General features: G+C 42.2%; 1 protein-coding gene across 2 annotated transcripts in view; it reads right to left on the minus strand.

Annotated features, from left to right (window-relative positions):
* Window positions 1–17,894, minus strand: part of CDHR1 (cadherin related family member 1) — a 95,346-nt gene extending 77,452 nt beyond the window's left edge. For both annotated transcript variants that reach the window (XM_083146389.1, XM_083146390.1), the window contains exons 1-4: window positions 17,756–17,894; window positions 16,303–16,398; window positions 5,130–5,275; window positions 3,024–3,074 (exon numbers count right to left, since the gene is read on the minus strand). In XM_083146389.1, the coding sequence (XP_083002515.1) occupies window positions 3,024–3,074; window positions 5,130–5,275; window positions 16,303–16,398; window positions 17,756–17,819 (357 nt within the window). In that variant the 5' untranslated portion in view covers window positions 17,820–17,894. The remainder of the gene's footprint in view (window positions 1–3,023; window positions 3,075–5,129; window positions 5,276–16,302; window positions 16,399–17,755) is intronic.
* Between the last annotated feature and the right edge of the window lie 1,967 nt (window positions 17,895–19,861).

A 19,861-nucleotide genomic window follows, 5' to 3' on the forward strand; every position in this document is an offset into this window, starting at 1 on the left:
TGTGCACCATCTCAGCAAAGGCTGCAAAGCAGGGAGGCACCAGGCTAGAGAGGCTCTCTCCCCACTCTGCATCCCGGCTGATGTATACTCTGCTCAGTTGTTTCTGCTGGCTGCCGCTGCCTGTCAAAGGGTAGGACAGGCAGTGGTACCAGCAACCGGAAAATCCTCCCAACCAAGTCCCATTAAGCATCAGGCTCAGGCAGCGGTTCCCAAAAAGGGGCGGAGCAATGTGGGAAAAATGGGCCTGGCTAAAGGGTACAAACGGCAAGAGCTACGCAAGAGAAAGTGATGAATGTCACAGCTGCATCCAAGCACTATTAAGTAAAGGTGCCCATGCATTTTTAACTGGATCGAATTGCACGCAAATCACGTGCGATGCTATCTGAAGCTAGTTCAAAAATCAAAGGCTGTACAGACTTTATGTGCTGTGTGATGGTATGAGTGCACATCACATCGCACAGCACCGTGTGTGAGTGTGGGGGAGGCATTATTCATAGAAGCGGTGCTGCTACTGAGGGGCGTTATGCATGTGAGCAGCCTCGCTACTGAAAAACATAATACGTGTAAATTAAATGGCACTGCTACTCTGGGCATTGTGCATGTAAGGGGCACTGCTGATGCTGCTAATGGGAACATTATGCATGTAAGCGGACCTACTACTGAGAACCCTATGTGTCTAAGCGGTCCTACTACTGAGAACATTATGCATGTGGCACTGCTACAGGAGACGTGTGTAGGCAGCACTGCTACAAAGGGGTGCCACTACTGGGGGCATTATGCATCTAAGCGACACTGCTACTGGGGGTATTATGTGTGTAAGCAGTACTGCTACTGGGGGCACAATGTGTGTAAGCGGTGCTGCTAATGGGGACTTTATGTGTGTAAGCAACACTATTACTAAGTGGAGCTACTACTGGGGGCATTATGTGTTTAAACAGTGCTGCTACTGTAGGCATTTTGTGTGTATGTGGCACTGCATGGTGATGCTACTGGGAGCAATGTGTGTTTAAGCGGTGCTGCTACTGCGGACATTATGTGTATAAGTGGGATGCAGTTAATATCCCGGCGTTCAGAATCCCGACGCCGGAATCCCGACCGCCGAAATACGACATATTCTCCCTCCGTGGGTGTCCACGACACCCCTGGAGGGAGAATAAATTAGTGTGCCGAGCGTAGCGAGGCACCGGGCCCGCTGCGTGGCGAGCGCAGCGAGCCCGCAAGGGGGGGCGATCCACGTCCCCCCCCCTTGTCGGCATTTCGGCTGTCGGGATTCCGGCGTCGGGATTCTGAACGCCGGGATCCCGACCGCCGGGATTCAGTACTGAATCCGTATAAGTGGTGCTACTATTGCAGGCTTTATTATGTGTATAATTGGCGCTACTACTGAGTGCATTATATTTATAAGGGGTGCAACTACTACAGTAATTATGTGTATAAAAGTGGTGCTACTGCTATTGGTATTAGGTGTAAGGGACATCACTTATGCAGCCATTATGAGTGTTAGTGGCACTGCTACTGGAGACAGTATATGTGTAAGTGGTGCTGCTACTACTGGCATTTTGTGTAAAAGTGGTGCTGCTGATGAGGACATTATGTTCCCTGCGCAAGGGACCGATCCATCCGAATCAGGTCAAATTTGACCAAATCTCACTAGTGTATGGGGCCTTAACTGTAGGTGCCTAATTCTGAAGGCAGAATTATAGAGTCTGGGGCAATCTGTGAGTCCCTTTTTATTATTTATTACAGATAGTGACTACTTAGCTTCAGCACTGATTTGTCTCCCTCCTCTATGCCACACCCTGCCTCCCTCCTCCTAATACAGCCATGCTTCCCCTTCTTGATAGGCCTTTCCTCTGCCATGTGACCGAGACACTCCACATTTTGCACCTCAGTCACATTGCAGAAAAAGCAAACCATGTACTGGAGATAGTAGAGAATTTCTTGTTGTATCTGCGCACTGAGATTGATGTTACGACTAGCTGCGAACACTTATGGATCTGACTGGGTTCCAATCTTTTTGAACGTATATAATTTTTGTGGGTTAGTGACGCGCTCTGTCTTAATTGTTAATCAATATGCAGTGAATATACATATATGGGTGCATATGGCTGTATACAGTAGAAATTGGTAATAGACTCAGTATGTTTGCAATAGTAATTTACTTTAAACAAGGATTCAATTAAAATGTACACAATTGGCCACAAAAAAGTGTCAATTGGTCATAAGCATAAGTCGGATAGTCTGTATACTCAGTCCTAACTGTGCGCATTAAAGGTGCACACTGTTTGGCATGCAACACTGGCAACCAGTGCTTAAAGTGGTCCTGATGAAGTGGAGAAACTCACTTCCCCTGCCACTGCCCCATTTGTGCTCTAACTTCCATACTTTGTAAAGGGACAGTGGTCTCAAAAGGATGATGATGATGATAACCCCAATTTACTGTAAATTGCACCACAAAGTAGCACAATTATGTTCACATTACACCGCATGTAGTGCCCCTGATTCAAATGCACCACACAGTAATGCCCCTTATTCATGTTATCCTACACAGTAGTACTCCTTATACATGTATGCCAATTAGTAGTGTCGCTTATACATAATGCCCACAGTAGAATTTCTAATTCACATAATGCCCACATAAGTAGTACCTCATACATCAAATGTAAACAGTAAGTGCCCTTTATACACATACAGTATCTGTCTCTGTCCCTCCAGCAGCTTCCGCTTCTTTCTTCTTCACTTCAGTGGTGGTAATGACATGACATCACATATGCTGTGCCAGACAAGGAGCCAGTTGGGACAGGCTTTTCAGTTGGAGTTACTGTGTAGGGCTGTGGTAGAGGTGGAACTGAGTTCCCCCTACCATTACAGGTGGTGGAACTCTGTTCCACTCCACTTTAATCCCTGCTGGCAACCCTCTACACTCATTCAGGGCACATGCTCACTAACCTTCTTTTTAAGAATTTTTAATGAATTTGATTTCCTACTAACCTAAATGTTGTTATTAATCTCCCTACATTTACCTTGTTGAGTCCATCTGAAATGCTGACCACTGCCTCAATCTCATCCTGTTTCTGTAAATAGAACAAAACACATGTAAATATGTACTGAGATGATTAAATGCACATACATTTTTATCAATAAAATGTTAATAGTTGGTTAGGGGGACATTTATTTACTAATTTTTCAAACTAATTGTATAAACCTAGAAAACTCTATACTGTAGGCATAGAAACTTCTAAAATGCCACCTCAACACTTGCAATGGAAGTGGGTATTGGTTGCATTGTGTGGTTGGGGGATCAATATATTGAAGTTTTGCTTACTGTAGGTGCCGAGAAGACCTAAACTGTGTACACATGGTGCCATTTTGGCTTATGAATCGGATAGTAAATTAGCCAAATATGCACAGTGTCATCCCTGCATGCAATACCAATGCGCAGCCCTGCGAGGTCGGTATCACAAGTAGAGTTAGACCAGGGCTGGGCAACACCGGCCCTCCAGATGTTGATGAACTAGACATCCCAGCATGCCTTGCATCAGTTTCAGCATGGCCACATAGCAAAACTAATACAAAGCATCCTGGGATGTGTAGTTCACTAACATCTGGAGGGCCGGTGTTGCCCAGCCCTGAGTTAGACTGTGCAGGCAAGACCATTTTGAATCTATGTGTATAGTGTATTTGGCCACAATCCAAATAGCACATAGTCAAAATCGATTTGTCAAAATTGTGTATTCTAAATCGGCCATGAGCATACCTTCCAACATGACCCTCTCCAGGAGGAACACATTGATCTGCTGCTGCACTTCCCTCTTGATGTATGATTACCATAATCTGTGTTGAAGCACCTTTCTTATTAATTAAACTATTCAACACAGATGATGGCAATCGTGCATGAAGGGGAATATCCAGGAGCAGAGGATCACGTTGGGAGGTATGCATGAGCCAGAATCGCACCGTGTGCGCACAACTTTATACTGGATATATTTTGCTTGTAGATCTCTTAGATAGGGTCTCATATCTCAAAATGATGTGGCTAATTCCAGGATGCCAAGCAATCTGGGTGTAATCAAGTACTCAACATTGTAGATTTGGTGCAGGTACACCATACAGCAAAACAAATAAGCTGCACTGAGTGGTTTAGTGTAGGCCTGTAGGGACATTCTTTAGATTTCACATTTACTTTTACAGACCCTAAACTGAAACTTTAACCATACAGGAATTAATTTTAAACATTTACAAAGTTGTACTGTAGATGAACTGGTGAAAGAGCCACAACTGCTACATTGTGGCACTTTCTATACATATTCAGAATCCATATACAGAAGTCTCACATTAAAACCTTCATCTTGCCTATAGTACTATCAACGTCAAAATCAGGTTCTGGTTCTGCTATGGATTATGTGGTCTATGTACTAAGCTTTAGAAAAAGATAAAATACCAGCCAGTCTGCTCCTAACTGCCATGGTATAGTCTGTTTGAAAATGCTAGTGAGGAGCAGGTTGGTTGGTGCTTTATCTCTCTGCAAGTCAGGATTTCTAGACAATTTGGTTCCAAGAATGAACACTTAAATGTGCCCTCCATATACATTCTAAAAAATTAAATAAAATGCATCACCTCGCTGCAATATTTGCCCTTGCAGGAAAATAATTACTTTCATTGACACAATAGAGCCCCATATACATATGCCCTTTGCACCAAATTATGCCCCTGACACCATATTATACCACACAAAGTAATGCCCCTTATACATTATGGCACTCTACCTGCTTATTGTCATTATGCCATCGGGCGAAATGCATGAAAGGGACAAATGCGTCCAAACCTCCAAAAATGTAACTTCCAAATGGCGGCCAACTCCTCTAACATCCTTCACAAGTGTCTCCTATGTGGCTGCAGCCATTTTGAGAGGGACGTGTTCCATGTGGATGGCTAGCCTGCAGCCAGGCGCCCCATGTGACTGCTCAGCTCTCCTGGCCCTAGATACTGCCCTGCTCCCAGGCTTAGCACATAGACCCTTACATGTTGAAAACCCCTGCATTGCAGCAATCATTCCTTACAAATTATATTCTGGATTAGGCCACATTTATATATTTATATTTGCAAAATGTAGTATCTTAGAAAATTACCTCTCTGTCTAGCTCTTCAATTAATGTAACATTTCCATGAACTGTGTCAACAGAAAAATAGGATTTTGATCCGGGTTCAAAGGTTAGGCCATACGTTACTGGATATCCTTCTGGATCACTGCCATTTAATGTATAGATGTAGCTACCTTTTAGACAAAAAAAAATAGAATAAAAAGAAACATTCAGTATGACCAGAACAGCCATTCAGATCACGTTAGCAAAGATAGAGAACATTATAATGCAGTAAATGAAAAACATACTAGTTGTTGACATGAAAGTACTATTAAGAAAATGTATAATAATTTTTGTGTAACATAACCTCAAAGTTTTCATATTCAATAATGACATTTATAGCATGTGATACACATACCTCTCAACTTTGGCCAGAAGCAAGGAGGGACGCCTGCATGCACCCTATGATCACAGCGCTCCCGAGAGGCCAGGACCCCGTTCCACCACTGTAGGGGCATGGACAAAGCTTTGTGTGCTGCTGGCCATGTCCCCAGCCCCTCTGTCTGACTGAATAGCACAGTGGCTATGGGCAGAGGGGACTCCTTCCCGACACACCTCCACCCCTCCCCCATTGTGGGACACTGCTGGTCATGTGTGGGATAGTTGGGAGACATTGATAAAGCATCAGCATACAATACAGTATAGTACCAATATCCTTCTAGTGCATCCTTAGCTCTTTAAAGCGCAATCTTGTTCTCTCCTCACATTCTACTATAGCAACCAGTCTTTAATTTCTTTAACGGTTATATTTTCGTAAGTGTTTTTGTTCTACTGTTTCATAATGACACATTGCCTACACTGGTCATTGTATGTGGGATTGCACGCTCTTGTGTAGTGTAGAAACAAATGCCCATTGCTCCAGTGTGTACCCAGCTTAATTAATATGACAAAAAATAATCTATGTGCTTTCCTTAAGGGATGCATTCAGCATCTTGCCATTCGGGATGCTGGAGTTCACAATACCTATGCCAGCACCCCAACTACTGCTAGAAGATTGTTTGCAGAATCCAAACATAAATAAGGATGCCATAACCAGAATCCTGGTGCCAAATTCTGACTGCCGGAATGCCGAACATAGGTATGCTGGGGCAGATTAGGGAAGTCTCTTGCATATACCTCCCAACTGCTTACTGTTATTGTCAGCTTTATTGTTTTACTGGAAAGAACATAAAGTAAACCAATCAGATGAGATGTGTCATGGGGGCAGATCACTTAACCTTAAACTGTAAAGTAAGGCCCCCATACACTACAGCATTTCCGATGCATTTCCGGTTCCACGCACATCGGTCTCGACTTGGTCCCCCCTCCCAGCAGAGGGAAACAGGGGTCGCATGTGAAAGGTTCAGATGTGATTATGTAAAGGTCCGAGGCATGCTGGGGATCGGATGGCCACACACTGCTGCGATACAGCTCAGTAGTGTATAGCCAGCTTTAAGTAAATCAAGACACGAGATGTATATTTTGGTGGAGCAACTATTAGCTATTTATTAAATGCTAATTATTATTAAAGGATGTATGGCAGTAAATCTAGGTTGGCCATTAAGAATCAGCTATTCAGCAATGCCCAAATACAACTAAAACAGTGTACAAATATTAATCGAAAACCTCTATAAGCCACAAAAGGTAATCTCTCACCTTCTACCTTAACCACCTACCCATTTGGGTGGTATAGCCTACTACCAGTCAAAGAAGGGGGAGCACTTAAGTTAAACAATTGCACCCGTACCGGTGACCTGACATTCTTTCCCACTGCAAAATAGCCAATTTCAAAAACAATAAACTTCATCAAAAGGGGAGGAAGGGTGGGAAGCCTATAGCAGAGAGCCTTTGGTCTGTAACACCCCTCACCTTAAACAGCCAATATAAATACATTCCCTACACTGCTATAGGCTACTAAAATAGTGTGATCAGCACCCATGCTAACCCCTATCCTAGAGGTTTAAACCAACTTTTTTCTTATTTCAATCATTCAGTTTTTCGTAACAGTGGCTGTTGTGCTGTAGATTTTATGGTGCGCTTCCCATCAAAACAGTTTTGTGGTCTCTAGGTCTACAAGCATTAGTCAACCAGTGTACCTGATGATGATGATGATGATGATGATTATTTAAAAAAAGTTTTTTTTTATCTGTTGGTAAATGTGTCTTTTAAGTCTGGAAGTCCAACATGTATTAACCCATGTTGGACTTCCAGACTTAAAAGACACCATTTACAATCACATTTCAGTGGTAATCCTGAGAATTTTCCAGGCTATGCTCCATTGCCCAGAGCAATTTTTGGGATTGCCGCTGGTTAGCGCCAGGCAGTGACACTGAGCTGATATCTGAAGTCCGCTTCAGCGCTGCCTGGCTCCGACTGCTGGCAGCACGTCCCCCCCCACTGTGTAGTTTGCGACAGGAATGTAATGTCATAATTGTGTAATGTTACTTTTTTTAAAGTTGCCAATAAATATTGTTAAGTGTAAACATTGCTTATTAACTTGAAAACTGAAAAAAGATAATATTATAGTAGGTTGGCCTTTACCACATTCCCAACATGCAGGCAACATTCTATGAAAAATAAGCATTTACAGTATTTTGGCTTTTTCTCGAGGCTGACAAGAAACAAACCTCACGGTTTCTCTTACAACATAAACATTAAACTAACAGCTGTATCCTAGTACCAGCTCCATTTTGATTCTGTGCCTGGAAATACAAACATAATCTGTCACCGACATTAATGATGTCATCCAATATTTAATGCTGTTTATACCATGCTATAGCACAGATTGTAATGTGCATTTAATATGTTTTGTGCCAAAATTGTAAGTAACTGGCAACCTCGTTCTTGGGCCTGCAATAACAAAATATTCCATTTGTAAGTCTGTAGAATAAATTTCTACAATTCAAACCATTTTTTCCTCTACCTCCTCCCTGGCAGCCAATCACTGGGTTCCTCCCTTCTGGGCAGTATTCATGGAAAGGAAAAAAAGACCTCCTTCTTGTGTGTATATATACGCCCCCTTCTCCCTCATTCAGTGTTTTTTTTTTTCCTTTCCATGGGCAGTATGAGGATTACCCCGTGAAGACTAGTGCTGTGAGACTTTTGAATTCCCCCGCTGGTATACCTGTGTGAGCGGGGAAGGGAGAGCACAGGCCGGCCTCCGGCGGGCATGGAGCCCGGGTGCTGGATGCCGTCAAAACGGCTGAGCGGCGGCGTCCTCAGGTGGCGTGGATGCGCGCGGCAGCCTGGCCTCCCTTCATCCATGGGGAAAGGAGGCTAACGTCATCGGCGGGCGCAAGCGTCATTGGAAGGCGCGGCGGCGCCGGGTCGCAGCAGTAGTGACGCGGCGGCCGGCGTATAAGGCGGAAGTGCCTGTGCGCGCGGCTGCTGTTGTTTGTTCTTGCCGGATAGCGTGGAGCAAAGCGGACGCAACTGAGGGGAAGCAGCTCCTAAATCTCGCGTACTGGCTTGTGAGTAATACCAGAATACAGTATATGGGTGTTAAGTGTGTTTTCTTTCGTGGCTCATGATGGCACATATTTATTTTAGAGTTCACTGCCTCTGATAGGATTAACCTTATCAGCCGGGGCTCAGTATAGTATTAGAAGCGCCCGCCGATACCATGGATGAAGATAAACGGCCAAGCACTAAAAAGTCGGGGTAAGAGCCTAATTTGGACTATGTTTTTTTTTTTGCCTTAGAGGCTGCCTGTTGTTTTTTGTTGTCATGATACTCAGGGTGTCATATTATGTGCCTAGGTCCAAAGCAAGCAAGGACAGCGCTAAAACTAAACATAGAAGAGTTCACACTTCCAAATGTGCAATGTGTGACAAAAAACTGCCTGAAGGCTATAAAGAGGATGTCTGTGAAATATGCAAAACCCCTCAACTGTTTTCCCCTAGCCAAATGGCAGGATTAGTGGATATGCTGAGTACAGCATTATCTGGAAAGTTTGTTACCAAGGAGGACTTGGCCAAACTGAGCACCAAAAGAAAGCATGCCGTGTTGTCAGACTCTGAGGACTCACAGGCTGGGCCAGCAGAAGGGCCATCAACGGGTTTTCAAGATATTGATCCAGATGATGATCCGCAGGATAAGGCGGATATGGATTATAACCCAGTAATGGTGGAAAACCTACTGGAATTGATACATAAGTCCCTAAAAATTGAGGACCAACAAGAAGACCTCAATCGACAGGAACTCTTGTTCCAAGACAAAAAGAAAAAAGGGAAGAAATTCCCACTTTCAGTCTCCCTTAGGGGGATCATTGAGGAAGAATGGAAACACCCCGATAGGAGGGTGGCGGTTCCACCTAAGATTAATCGGATGTACCCTTTTGATCAGGCTCATGTGTCGACATGGGAGGAGTTACCCAGAGTTGACGCAGCAATAGCCCGGATATCAAGAAAAACAACGCTTCCTCTTGAAGAGGCAAACTTGTTCAAGGACCCGATGGAAAGGCGCATTGAGTTGGGCCTTAGGAAGCAGCACCTAATCTCGGGGGCAGCTCTGAAACCGACTGCAGCAATGGCAGTAACATCTAGGGTCCTCAGAAGTTGGTGTCAGCAACTGGAGGGGGATATGCTAGATGGCATACGAAGATCGGACTTAATAAAGTCCATCCAGGACATACAGCTAGCGGTAGAGTTTCTGTGTGAGGCTTCGGTGGACACTGTAAAACTAGCAGCCAGGTCTACGGCCACGGCGGCAGTAATAAGGAGAGCCCTTTGGCTTAAACCTTGGGTGACAGATGTCCAATAAAAAAATAAACTTATGTCCCTGCCCTTCCAAGGCAGCTACTTATTTGGCAAACAACTAGACGATATTATATCAAAAATATCGGGTGGAAAGTCGGTCTGGCTGCCACAAGAGAAGGCCTCAAAAAAGGCAGCATCAACCAGGCCGTTTAGATACCAAGCACAGGACTTCAAGGACGCCAGAGCGTACGGGCCAGGAAGGAGTTACAGGAGAACTCCCTGGCAATCGAGAGGGAATTTTCCTGCCCAAAGGGGCAGGGAAGGAAGATTCCCCTCAAAGAGAGAGCAGCAATGACAGCGAGCCAATTGCTGTGGGAGCCAGGTTGTTGCAGTATTACCACGCCTGGGAAGAGACTACCACAGACAAATGGGTGCTAGAAGTAATACAAACAGGATACAAGATCGAGTTTTTAAGAAAACGAGGGTCATTCTTCATAGAATCCCCCGTTCCCCACAACCAGGAAGAAAGGATAGCCTTAATGGCAAGCCTAGAGGAGATGCAAAGGCAAAAAGTAGTGGTGAAGGTGCAGGAAGATCAAAGAGGGACAGGATGGTATTCGAGGTTCTTCATAGTCAGAAAAGCATCCGGAGGATTTCGAACCATCCTAGACCTCAGAAGGTTGAACAAGTTTGTAGAAACAAAACAGTTCAAGAAGGAGTCGGTGAAGACCATCTTACCGGACATCAGAAGAGGATCTTTTATGACGTCAGTGGATCTAAAGGACGCATACCTACATGTACCGATCTTCCTGGGGCACCAAAAATTCCTGAGATTCTCAATAGGAGGGTCAGACTACCAGTTTGTAGCCCTTCCGTTCGGCCTATCAACATCTCCCAGGACTTTTTCAAAGGTACTTATAGTAATAATTGCGAAGCTAAGGCAGGAAGGTATCGCAATATGGCCGTACCTCGACGATCTGCTGATTGTGGCAAACTCAGAGCAGGAGGCAGAGCGACACACAGAAAAAGTTCTAAGGTGTCTAGAACAGCACGGATGGTTGGTCAACAAGAAAAAGAGTCGGCTGAAGGTAATAAAGTACCTGGGGGCGTCGATAGACTCTCACACAAGATGAAGGTAGTGTTAACGGCCGAGCGAAGGATGAAAATAGTAGAGAAGGCCTCGGCGCTAATTCCAAGGACCGTAGTGTCAGCAGGACAATGTATGGAGATGCTGGGGCTAATGTCGGCAGCACTGGAAATGGTACCTTGGGTCCGGTTCCACCTGAAAAAGCTGCAAGGATGTTTCCTATCCCAGTGGAATGGGGATGGAAAAAACGTATCACAAAGGATCCTGCTATCAAGGCGGGCCAAGGAGGATCTGCAATGGTGGCAGAACAGCGACAGGTTGGCCGAAGGCAAGTCATTCGACCAGGTCAAGCAGGTTGTAATTACGACCGATGCCAGCAGTATCGGTTGGGGAGCGGTATGTGGAACAGATATGGCTCAAGGCGAGTGGTCAGAGTACTGGAGAGGAAAGCACTCGAACCTAAGGGAAATGTGCGCGGTGGTCTTGGCGTGCAGGTACTTTCAAGACAAACTCACGGATGCAGAAGTGGTCGTCCGGACGGACAACTAAGCTGTAGTATCATACATCAATCATCACGGAGGAACAAGGAGCCGAACAATGATGAAAGAGGTGTCAGAACTGCTAAGCTGGGCCAAACTAAGGGTAGTAACTTACTGGCGGTGCATCTAGCAGGAAGAGAGAATGTGCTAGCAGACAGGCTAAGCACGCACATATGCAGACCAGGAGAATGGGGACTCAACAAGGAAGTATTCCAAACCCTGGTAGACAGATGGGGCACACCGCAAGTGGACCTCATGGCAACATCGCAGAACAACCAAGTACCGGTGTTTTTTTCCGGATTCAGGGACCCACGGGCAGCACAGACGGACGCACTAACATCCAGATGGGACATGGAAATAGCCGACGTATTCCCACCAATTCCAGTAATTGCCCGGGTTCTAAGGAAAATACAGAGGGAAGAAGTGAGAGTGATAGCAGTACTACCTTTCTGGCCACGCAGGGCGTGGTTTGCGAAGCTATTGCAGCTAGCAGTAGATGGTCCAGTAAGACTCCCGGACAGGGCAGACCTACTGTAGCAAGGGGAGATAAGTCATCGACAGCCACCATCATGGCACTTGACGGCGTGGCTGCTGAGTCCGAGACACTGAGGAGCAAGGGGTTCTCACGAAAGGTCATAACAACCCTACTTAAAGCGAGAAAGCAGTCCACGTCTAACACCTACTATAAGACCTGGAAGAAATTCAGGATCTGGTGTATAGAGAACGATAGCCCGCCACGGAGTATTCCCTCAATATTAGCTTTTCTGCAGGCTGGACTGGAGAAGGGTTTGGCTACTAATTCATTGAAAGTACAGATTGCAGCATTAGGGGCTATGCTGGACATGAATGTAGCCAACAATAAATATGTCAAAAGATTTGTTCAAGCGGCGGGCAAGATCAGGCCAAGGATTAGGCAACCCATAGCCCCTTGGGATCTTAACTTGGTCTTGGGTGCACTGATGGAACCCCCATTTGAGCCTCTACAGGATATTTCGATGAAACTACTCTCGTGGAAGGTTGCTTTCCTCGTTGCAATCCCCTCCGCAAGGAGGGTATCAGAGATACAAGCATTATGGGTAGAAGAGCCATATATGAATTTCTTTGAGGATAAGGTGGTGCTTCGCACTAATCCTCTGTTCCTTCCTAAGATGGTATCAGACTTCCATGTCAATAGAGAAATTATATTGCCTTCTTTATGCACAAAACCGAGTAATGCAAAAGAAGAGAAATTGAATAAGTTGGACTTGGTCAGAGCACTAAAAATATATGTGCAAAGATCGGAAACCTGGCGGAAGACAAAGACCTTGTTCGTTCTTACTGAAGGAAGTAGAATAGGACAGAGCCTCCAAGGACACAATTGCGAGGTGGATTAAAAGCTGCATCCAAAAGGCCTACGAGGTGAAAGGGCAAACGCTTCCACCAGGGTTGAAAGCCCACTCTACCAGGGCCATTGCAACGTCGTGGGCAGAGAAAGGATCTGCCTCGATAGAAGACTTATGCAAAGCAGTGGGTTGGGCTTCTGCCCACACTTTCTCCAAGCGTTACAGAGTGGACGTCTGGTCCTCAGCGGATGCAAAATTTGGGAGAAAAGTGCTCAGTGCTGCGGTGGCATGAGCAAGAAAATTCTGAGAAACTCCTTTCTTCGTTATGAAAGGACAGACAGGCGGAAGCCTAATACTTTGAGTTATGGTTTGTATCCCTCCCGTAAGTATGCACTGCTGGGGCATTACCCAGTGATTGGCTGCCAGGGAGGAGGTAGAGGAAATATCAGATTTTTACCTGATAATGTGTTTTCCTCTACTCCTCCATGGCAGCATATATTCCCTACCCTCGTGTTAAATGCATGATTAATGATCTGTGTTTTGTATTGAAGCTTAAGAAAATGAAGACACTGAATGAGGGAGAAGGGGGCGTATATATACAAGAAGGAGGTCTTTTTTTCCTTTTCATGAATACTGCCCAGAAGGGAGGAACCCAGTGATTGGCTGCCATGGTGGAGTAGAGGAAAACACATTATCAGGTAAAAATCTGATATTTCTATGATGCACCTGTTTTCACATGGAATAATTATTTATAAAAACACTTCTAAGGAGTATATTTACTATTTGGCCAATTTATCACCATCCGAAGATGTGGATGTGTTGTGATAATATAGGCTCAATCTGTGGAAATACCATTGGTGCATTAGATGCAATGTATCGGGGCCCCTGAGGACCAACTGCTGTCCCTGTTGCCCTCTTCCCATCACCCACTGTTTTTCCCTGCCACACTCTGCTGACCCCTGCCTCTCTGTCACCCATTGCCATCACAGATGGATTTATGGTATAATTGATTCTGCCAGACATGCCCACAGCTACCTAAAGAAATATTGAGGGACCGCAAACGCTTTGCTGAAATCACTATGCAGGCCGCATTTTGTTCCCAGCTTATCTAAACTTGTAATTTGATCTACAAAACTGCCAATGTAGCCCTTTGTCTTACCATTTAGTTAGTTTACCCATAAGTCTCCCTATCTAAAGGGGCAGACTAGATTGGCCAAGTGGTTCTTATCTGCCGTCAAATTCTCTGTTTCTATCTTAAGGAATTTTACTGGTTTAAAGTTTTGTTTCAGTATTTGAGAAAAACTGTTGCACACCATATAAAATGTATTTATAAAATGTTTTTAAAAAAGAACTATCTGTATATTAGGTATAGGAGGCAATAGAACTTTGGGTAATGAAAGATTGTACATAAATAACCTCTGCTCTTTGGCGAAGGTATTAATAGGGAGAACTTGGATGTCTAATAAAGGTCCCGACTTTAATAAATGGACAGCACTTGTTAACTATACCTATAGACAAGAAAAATATATATACATCAGACGAAATACACTGGCTAAATTTGACCAGATCTGGCATTATTGGGTAAAATCCACCTTCTTCCAGGCCACAAACCACGATAATTAGGAAATAGACACGAGGGTAATATTACAATTAGACACATTTTGTAACCTGTTTGGTCATCATTTGGTTGTAAGTTATGGCTATATAGGCCAGGATAGACATTAAAACTATGTACATAAAACTGCAATGGCGGATCGGAAGGAATTTTGATGACACATGGAGATTTAAGCACTAAGTGAATTTTAACACTTCTTATCCCTTTTTTTTTTCTCTCCCTTCTCTTATTTTTCTTTTTTCATGGTCACACAACACTGATTTATAATGAGTTCTATACTCGAGAGTGATTCAATATAAACATGGACACTTTTTTGCAATTTCACGACGTTGTTCATATGATAATACAGGATATGGATAAAAACTTACCCGCACATGTTATAGTATATCCTTAGACACGACAATGCAATTATACACTATTTACATAGATGTGATGAGCAAATACTTCTGGAAATTGGCAGGATTTTATTAGGATCCAGGGACAGACTAGGAATCATGCCAAGCATATATTCTACTCTTAGTCGATAGATGTAGCCCTTATACCTTGCCCCCTATAGGGGTAGCTGACCCGGGCCCCCTAAGGGAAACTAAAGCAGGGTCTACCCTTAGCCCGTTCTTTAAGTAAGCACGGGGTATCCTCTATATGAAATAAATATGGGCAAAATGCCCTTCTTCCATGCCAGGTATCAAAGAAGATTGGCAAAAGTATGTAAGCCACAACAGTCGTCTCGACCCTATCTTCATATAATTAGTGTATTCTTGTTTATCTCTGGCCAGCTGAGCAGCGCAGTCAGTAGACAGAGTTTATGATGTGATGTATTACTGTACCACAGTGTCTTTTTATGATTATGATTTGTATGTTTAAGGAAATTGAAATAAAGACTTACAGTTAAAAAAAAAAAAAAAATCTAGCTTTGGATGATTCTCCCAGTCCCTCTGGCGCTTCTTGCAAATGCCATAAAGGCCAATGGCCTGATGACTAATTTCAGTCACACAGTACACATTTATGAGGCTTGCCAAGCAGCTTTGCCTTCTGGTGCTTTGCTGCCAAGACACAGGATCATTCCACAAGGCCAGGCCCTTGTGACTCTTGGCACTTCCCCTTAAATTGGGACCACACCCACTAGTCTAACTGTCCAATGCCCTGGGTGCTCTAGTGCCCCAATCCTTCTCTGGTTACAGTAATGAGTATGTTAATAATAACAATAAGTGGGGATTTTAAAATAATATTGTTGCATTTTTGGAATTCGACTTCATAATATAGCGAGTGATTGGAGAACAATCTACATGATCCACTTGCATCAATGTTACTTCCGTTATCAAGACTTCAATAACTGCCTTAAAGTAGTGTAAATAAACTATACTTATTCTATTTATAATACAAAGCATGTACTGACATCATGCAAATATTCATAAATACCGCACAAAATACACTATTTAAAAATGTTCTTACAGACCTTTGAAAAATACAGTTTAATCCTTGTCAGCAACAACATAAATATTAATATTCAGATTGTAAATGTTTTCAATTTGTATTGTTAACAGTGTTGTAACAAGTACCCCCAGCACTACAGCGCACTAGAAATGCCGCTGTAGGGGCACTACTGCCGCGCTACTGGCTGCAGGGTGCCACTCAATGTACCCTGTAGGCCAAAAGCGTGGGAAATGGGGCGGGCAACGGTCCTCGGTGCAGAGCACCACTTGCGCACACCTAGTTACAATACTGTGTTGGGCCAAATGTTATAGGGTGAGAGAATCAGAAAGTAAGAGATTTTCAGAGTTTTCCCATTTTTGCTGGCGATCATTACATTGATCAATCTGGTTTTTCAGTGTAAATGATTGCTGCTTCTCACTCCTATTACATTTGGCCCTTAGGCTGAAAATAATTGCAAAGAACAACTAACAACAATCTATTGCACTGACCTACTGGTATATCTTCAGACAGACTCAAAAGTGCCATGTTCCCATTGGTGCTTCTAGGTCCATTTTCAAAAAAATAGGGAGCATAATTGGTCTGTTCTGCAAAACATTGGAATTGTACACTTTTTAATTTTCCATAATTATTACCATCACCACTACACAATTGCTACTGTGTACGCATGAGACAGCATAGCAATAGCATAATTTTACACGTAGCAGTAGAAAATAAATTAAGATCTTAATGCACATAATGGTAAAACACAAATTACAATATTGGTCCATAGTGATGTTTATTGTTGACAATGTTGTGCTACAGTACTTTCTCCTTTTTGGTGCACAGAGAAAAGTATGTATCAATAAATGGATTAAATGCATTCACATTTGAATTTTTATTTTTTTTCTGTAATGTTTCTAATAATCTAAATGTTTTATATACTGTTTTTAATGCACAGCATAAGAAAGGGAAAATAAATCAAGCCAAACGCAACAATACATAATAGTAATCCCAAAATTAACCCTTTGCAAAGCGATTACCTCACCCTGAGATTTTGGTTCTTCGAGTTTTAAATATCGTTTTTTTATATTTAAAATACCACACACACTAAAAAAGTTCCAGAATAATATTTTATTTGCCATATTTAAAAAGGTTTAATACAGTTCAATAGTAGATTAAGAAGAGATCTATTTCCAATACAACCCCCACACCCTTTTCTAATTACTGTATGGTATATACTGTATCAGACAAGAAAGTACATTTCATTATACAGATATAAGGCATAAACTGTGATAAATCCTATTACCAATACAATAACCCAACTAAAATAAGCTTCGTATGAACCGATAAAATTCTTATGTATGTCTTGTTGGATATAACTCTTGTCAGAACCCCTTGACAAGGTCAGTAATACATGTGTGAAAACTAATTTTTACCTGAATTTATATATTATGACAAATGTTATTGTTTTGTTTTTTTCTTCATCTTTTTTTTTTTTTTTTTTAGTAAATTAAAATAATTTAATCTTTTCCATGCCATGCTGAAATGATTCCTTCAAAACCATAGCCAGGAACAAAAAACTAAAAGTATTATGAAAAAAGGATAATTGACAATAACTGCAGAGATTTTTCAATAGCAAATATAGCATCACATGAACACACATAACCAGGGTAATCTTTGCTTTTTGTTGATAAATTGGTAACCAATAAAGTTATCAACATCTTGTATAAAGTTTAAACCACAAAATAATTCAGAGTAAGGTACCTACAGTACAAATGATTGTTTCCCATGCAGATTATGGGAATCTTAGGGTAACTATTACATTATTTCTGGGCTGTAGTATAGGCCCTTTTATTGTAAAAGATTAATGTACAGGAACGCTAAGGAAAGATTAGCTTGCCTGGTCTGTAAGCTGCTTTGCATCTCGGAATCACATGCTAGAAATAAATGAATTTCACTTACCTGCTAAGCAAATATGAAGGAAAGATAAAAGTATAGATTCTGTAAAGTGCCAGATATACTTCATTGCCAAGATCAGAATGGTCACTTTTTGTTTTTGAGGTCTACTATAAATTTACTCTGTGATGGTTGTTGCCATTCAGGATAATGTACGGACGCTCTCTGCAAGGGGAGGTAACAGATGTTAAGATGCTAATCCGATGACACATCTTATTTTCTCCTTCCTACTATCTAATTAGACCAATTAACCTGAAAGGAGCCGAGGGAATTTTTTTTCCCACACTATTTAAAAAAACTGCCCTAGTGAAATTTTGCATATTATTTGTACATGGTATTGCAACCTTTTAAAATCGTTTAATAAATATACTAAATTGTTACCAAATTTAATTCAATCTCTAATTTATACTTGTATTGAGAGTAAAGAGGGACTTTTTAAAATCCTATTTAAAATGACACTTTCTAGAATATAGTGGTAACAGAGTTATGTAAACATGGTCTTGTTTTTAAATCCGTTTTTCTGATGACGAAGCGCGCTTACATAATTTTAAAATACATTTTAAATATGCAACATTTACTAGTCAACCGTATATTTGAAAGGTTCTCAAATATCTAAAATATATTGTACTGCAAACACTAAGAAAACCAGTTTGTTATACAGCATTTGTTATGCTTTATACTTATATCCTTCTAATGTATAATAACAATTAGCCGTCATTAGAACTGTCTGGATTTGTTATTTTCACTCTTTCTCCTCTTTTCTCTCTCCTGCTTTTTGTCTCTAGTGCCCCACCTCTATTTCTCCTCTACCTTCTCTCCCTCCTACTTCATGTCTTTCTCTCACTTGGTGGTAGGAGGGCACCACGCATGTTAGGTCTGAGATCCTTGTACCAACATGATGATATTTTTCTTTACAGTATATATTATCTTTTTCTTATTTGTATGTGGGTCTGTTCATCCCTGTGTACATTTTCCTTTCTTCTATACTGGTATATATTTCTGTTTTTAGGATGAGATAAAATGACAAAGAGCGATGAATATAACATTCCTTTATAAGTGACCTCATAATGTAGGAGTGGTAAAAGCATATTAAATGTATTTAACACTGCAATAGTCCCTTAGTGTTCATTATAGATTGTAAGCTCTTCAGAGCAGGGCCCTCTTCCCAAAGCCCTCTTCTCTTCACATTTCACCCACAGCTCTCCCATACTCCAACACTCAGCGACCATCTTTGTCCACATACTCATGTATAGCCTACCATCAGAGGTGGTAGAGGCAAATCCAGTAGAACAATTTAAACATGCTTGGGATAGGCATATTGATATCCTTACCAAGAAATAAGGATACAATATGGTTTGAGGTAACATGTTTAAAAAAGGGGCAGGCTAGATGGGCCAAGTGGTTCTTATCTGCCGTCAAATTCTATGTTTCTATCTTTGGCCACCAGCCTCTAGTAGCACATTGGTCAACTCCTCACTACTTACATTTAAGGTGTAATGAATTGTGGCATTCATTTTTCCTGTACTCTATTTTTGTTATTCATTTAATGTAATGTTAAGTTTGTCTCCCTGTACTGATCCTTTGTACGGTGCTGCAAAACTCTTGTGGCGCCTTATTAAGAAAATTATAATTCTTGCACTGGGGTGTCGCTGTCTGCTGTGGTTCTTCAAGAACAGTCTGGTTTGTATCTCAATGTTGAGATACAAACCAGACTGTTGTAGAAACACCACAGCAGAGAGTGACACCCCAGGCAGGAAGGAGGAACTGCAAGGATTTTTCAAGGAGCAGGGTGCTAGAATGAAGACTAGTCCCTTGAACTTCTGTGGTGAGTGCTGGCCATTCAAGCCAAAGTTATCTTAACCCACGCTCCCTTTTCAAAAATCTGTCTTTGAGCACTGTTATTAGATATACAATATGGTACAAGCTTAAAATAGTATGGTGCTTTTTATATAGAGCCAAGGTCTCCAACTTTCAATAAATTCTTAATGTATACTGCGACTAAAGCCCCAACATTAGGCTGACTTGTCCTAAGGACATGTCAGACCCAATTCTCCTGCAAACCATCGAGGAGCTCCCTGGGAGGCTCACATACAATTTGGCACTTGATATGCA

Source organism: Crinia signifera, chromosome 6, assembly GCF_055691185.1.
Source record: "Crinia signifera chromosome 6, ASM5569118v1, whole genome shotgun sequence".
Classification (NCBI taxonomy): Eukaryota; Metazoa; Chordata; class Amphibia; order Anura; family Myobatrachidae; genus Crinia; species Crinia signifera.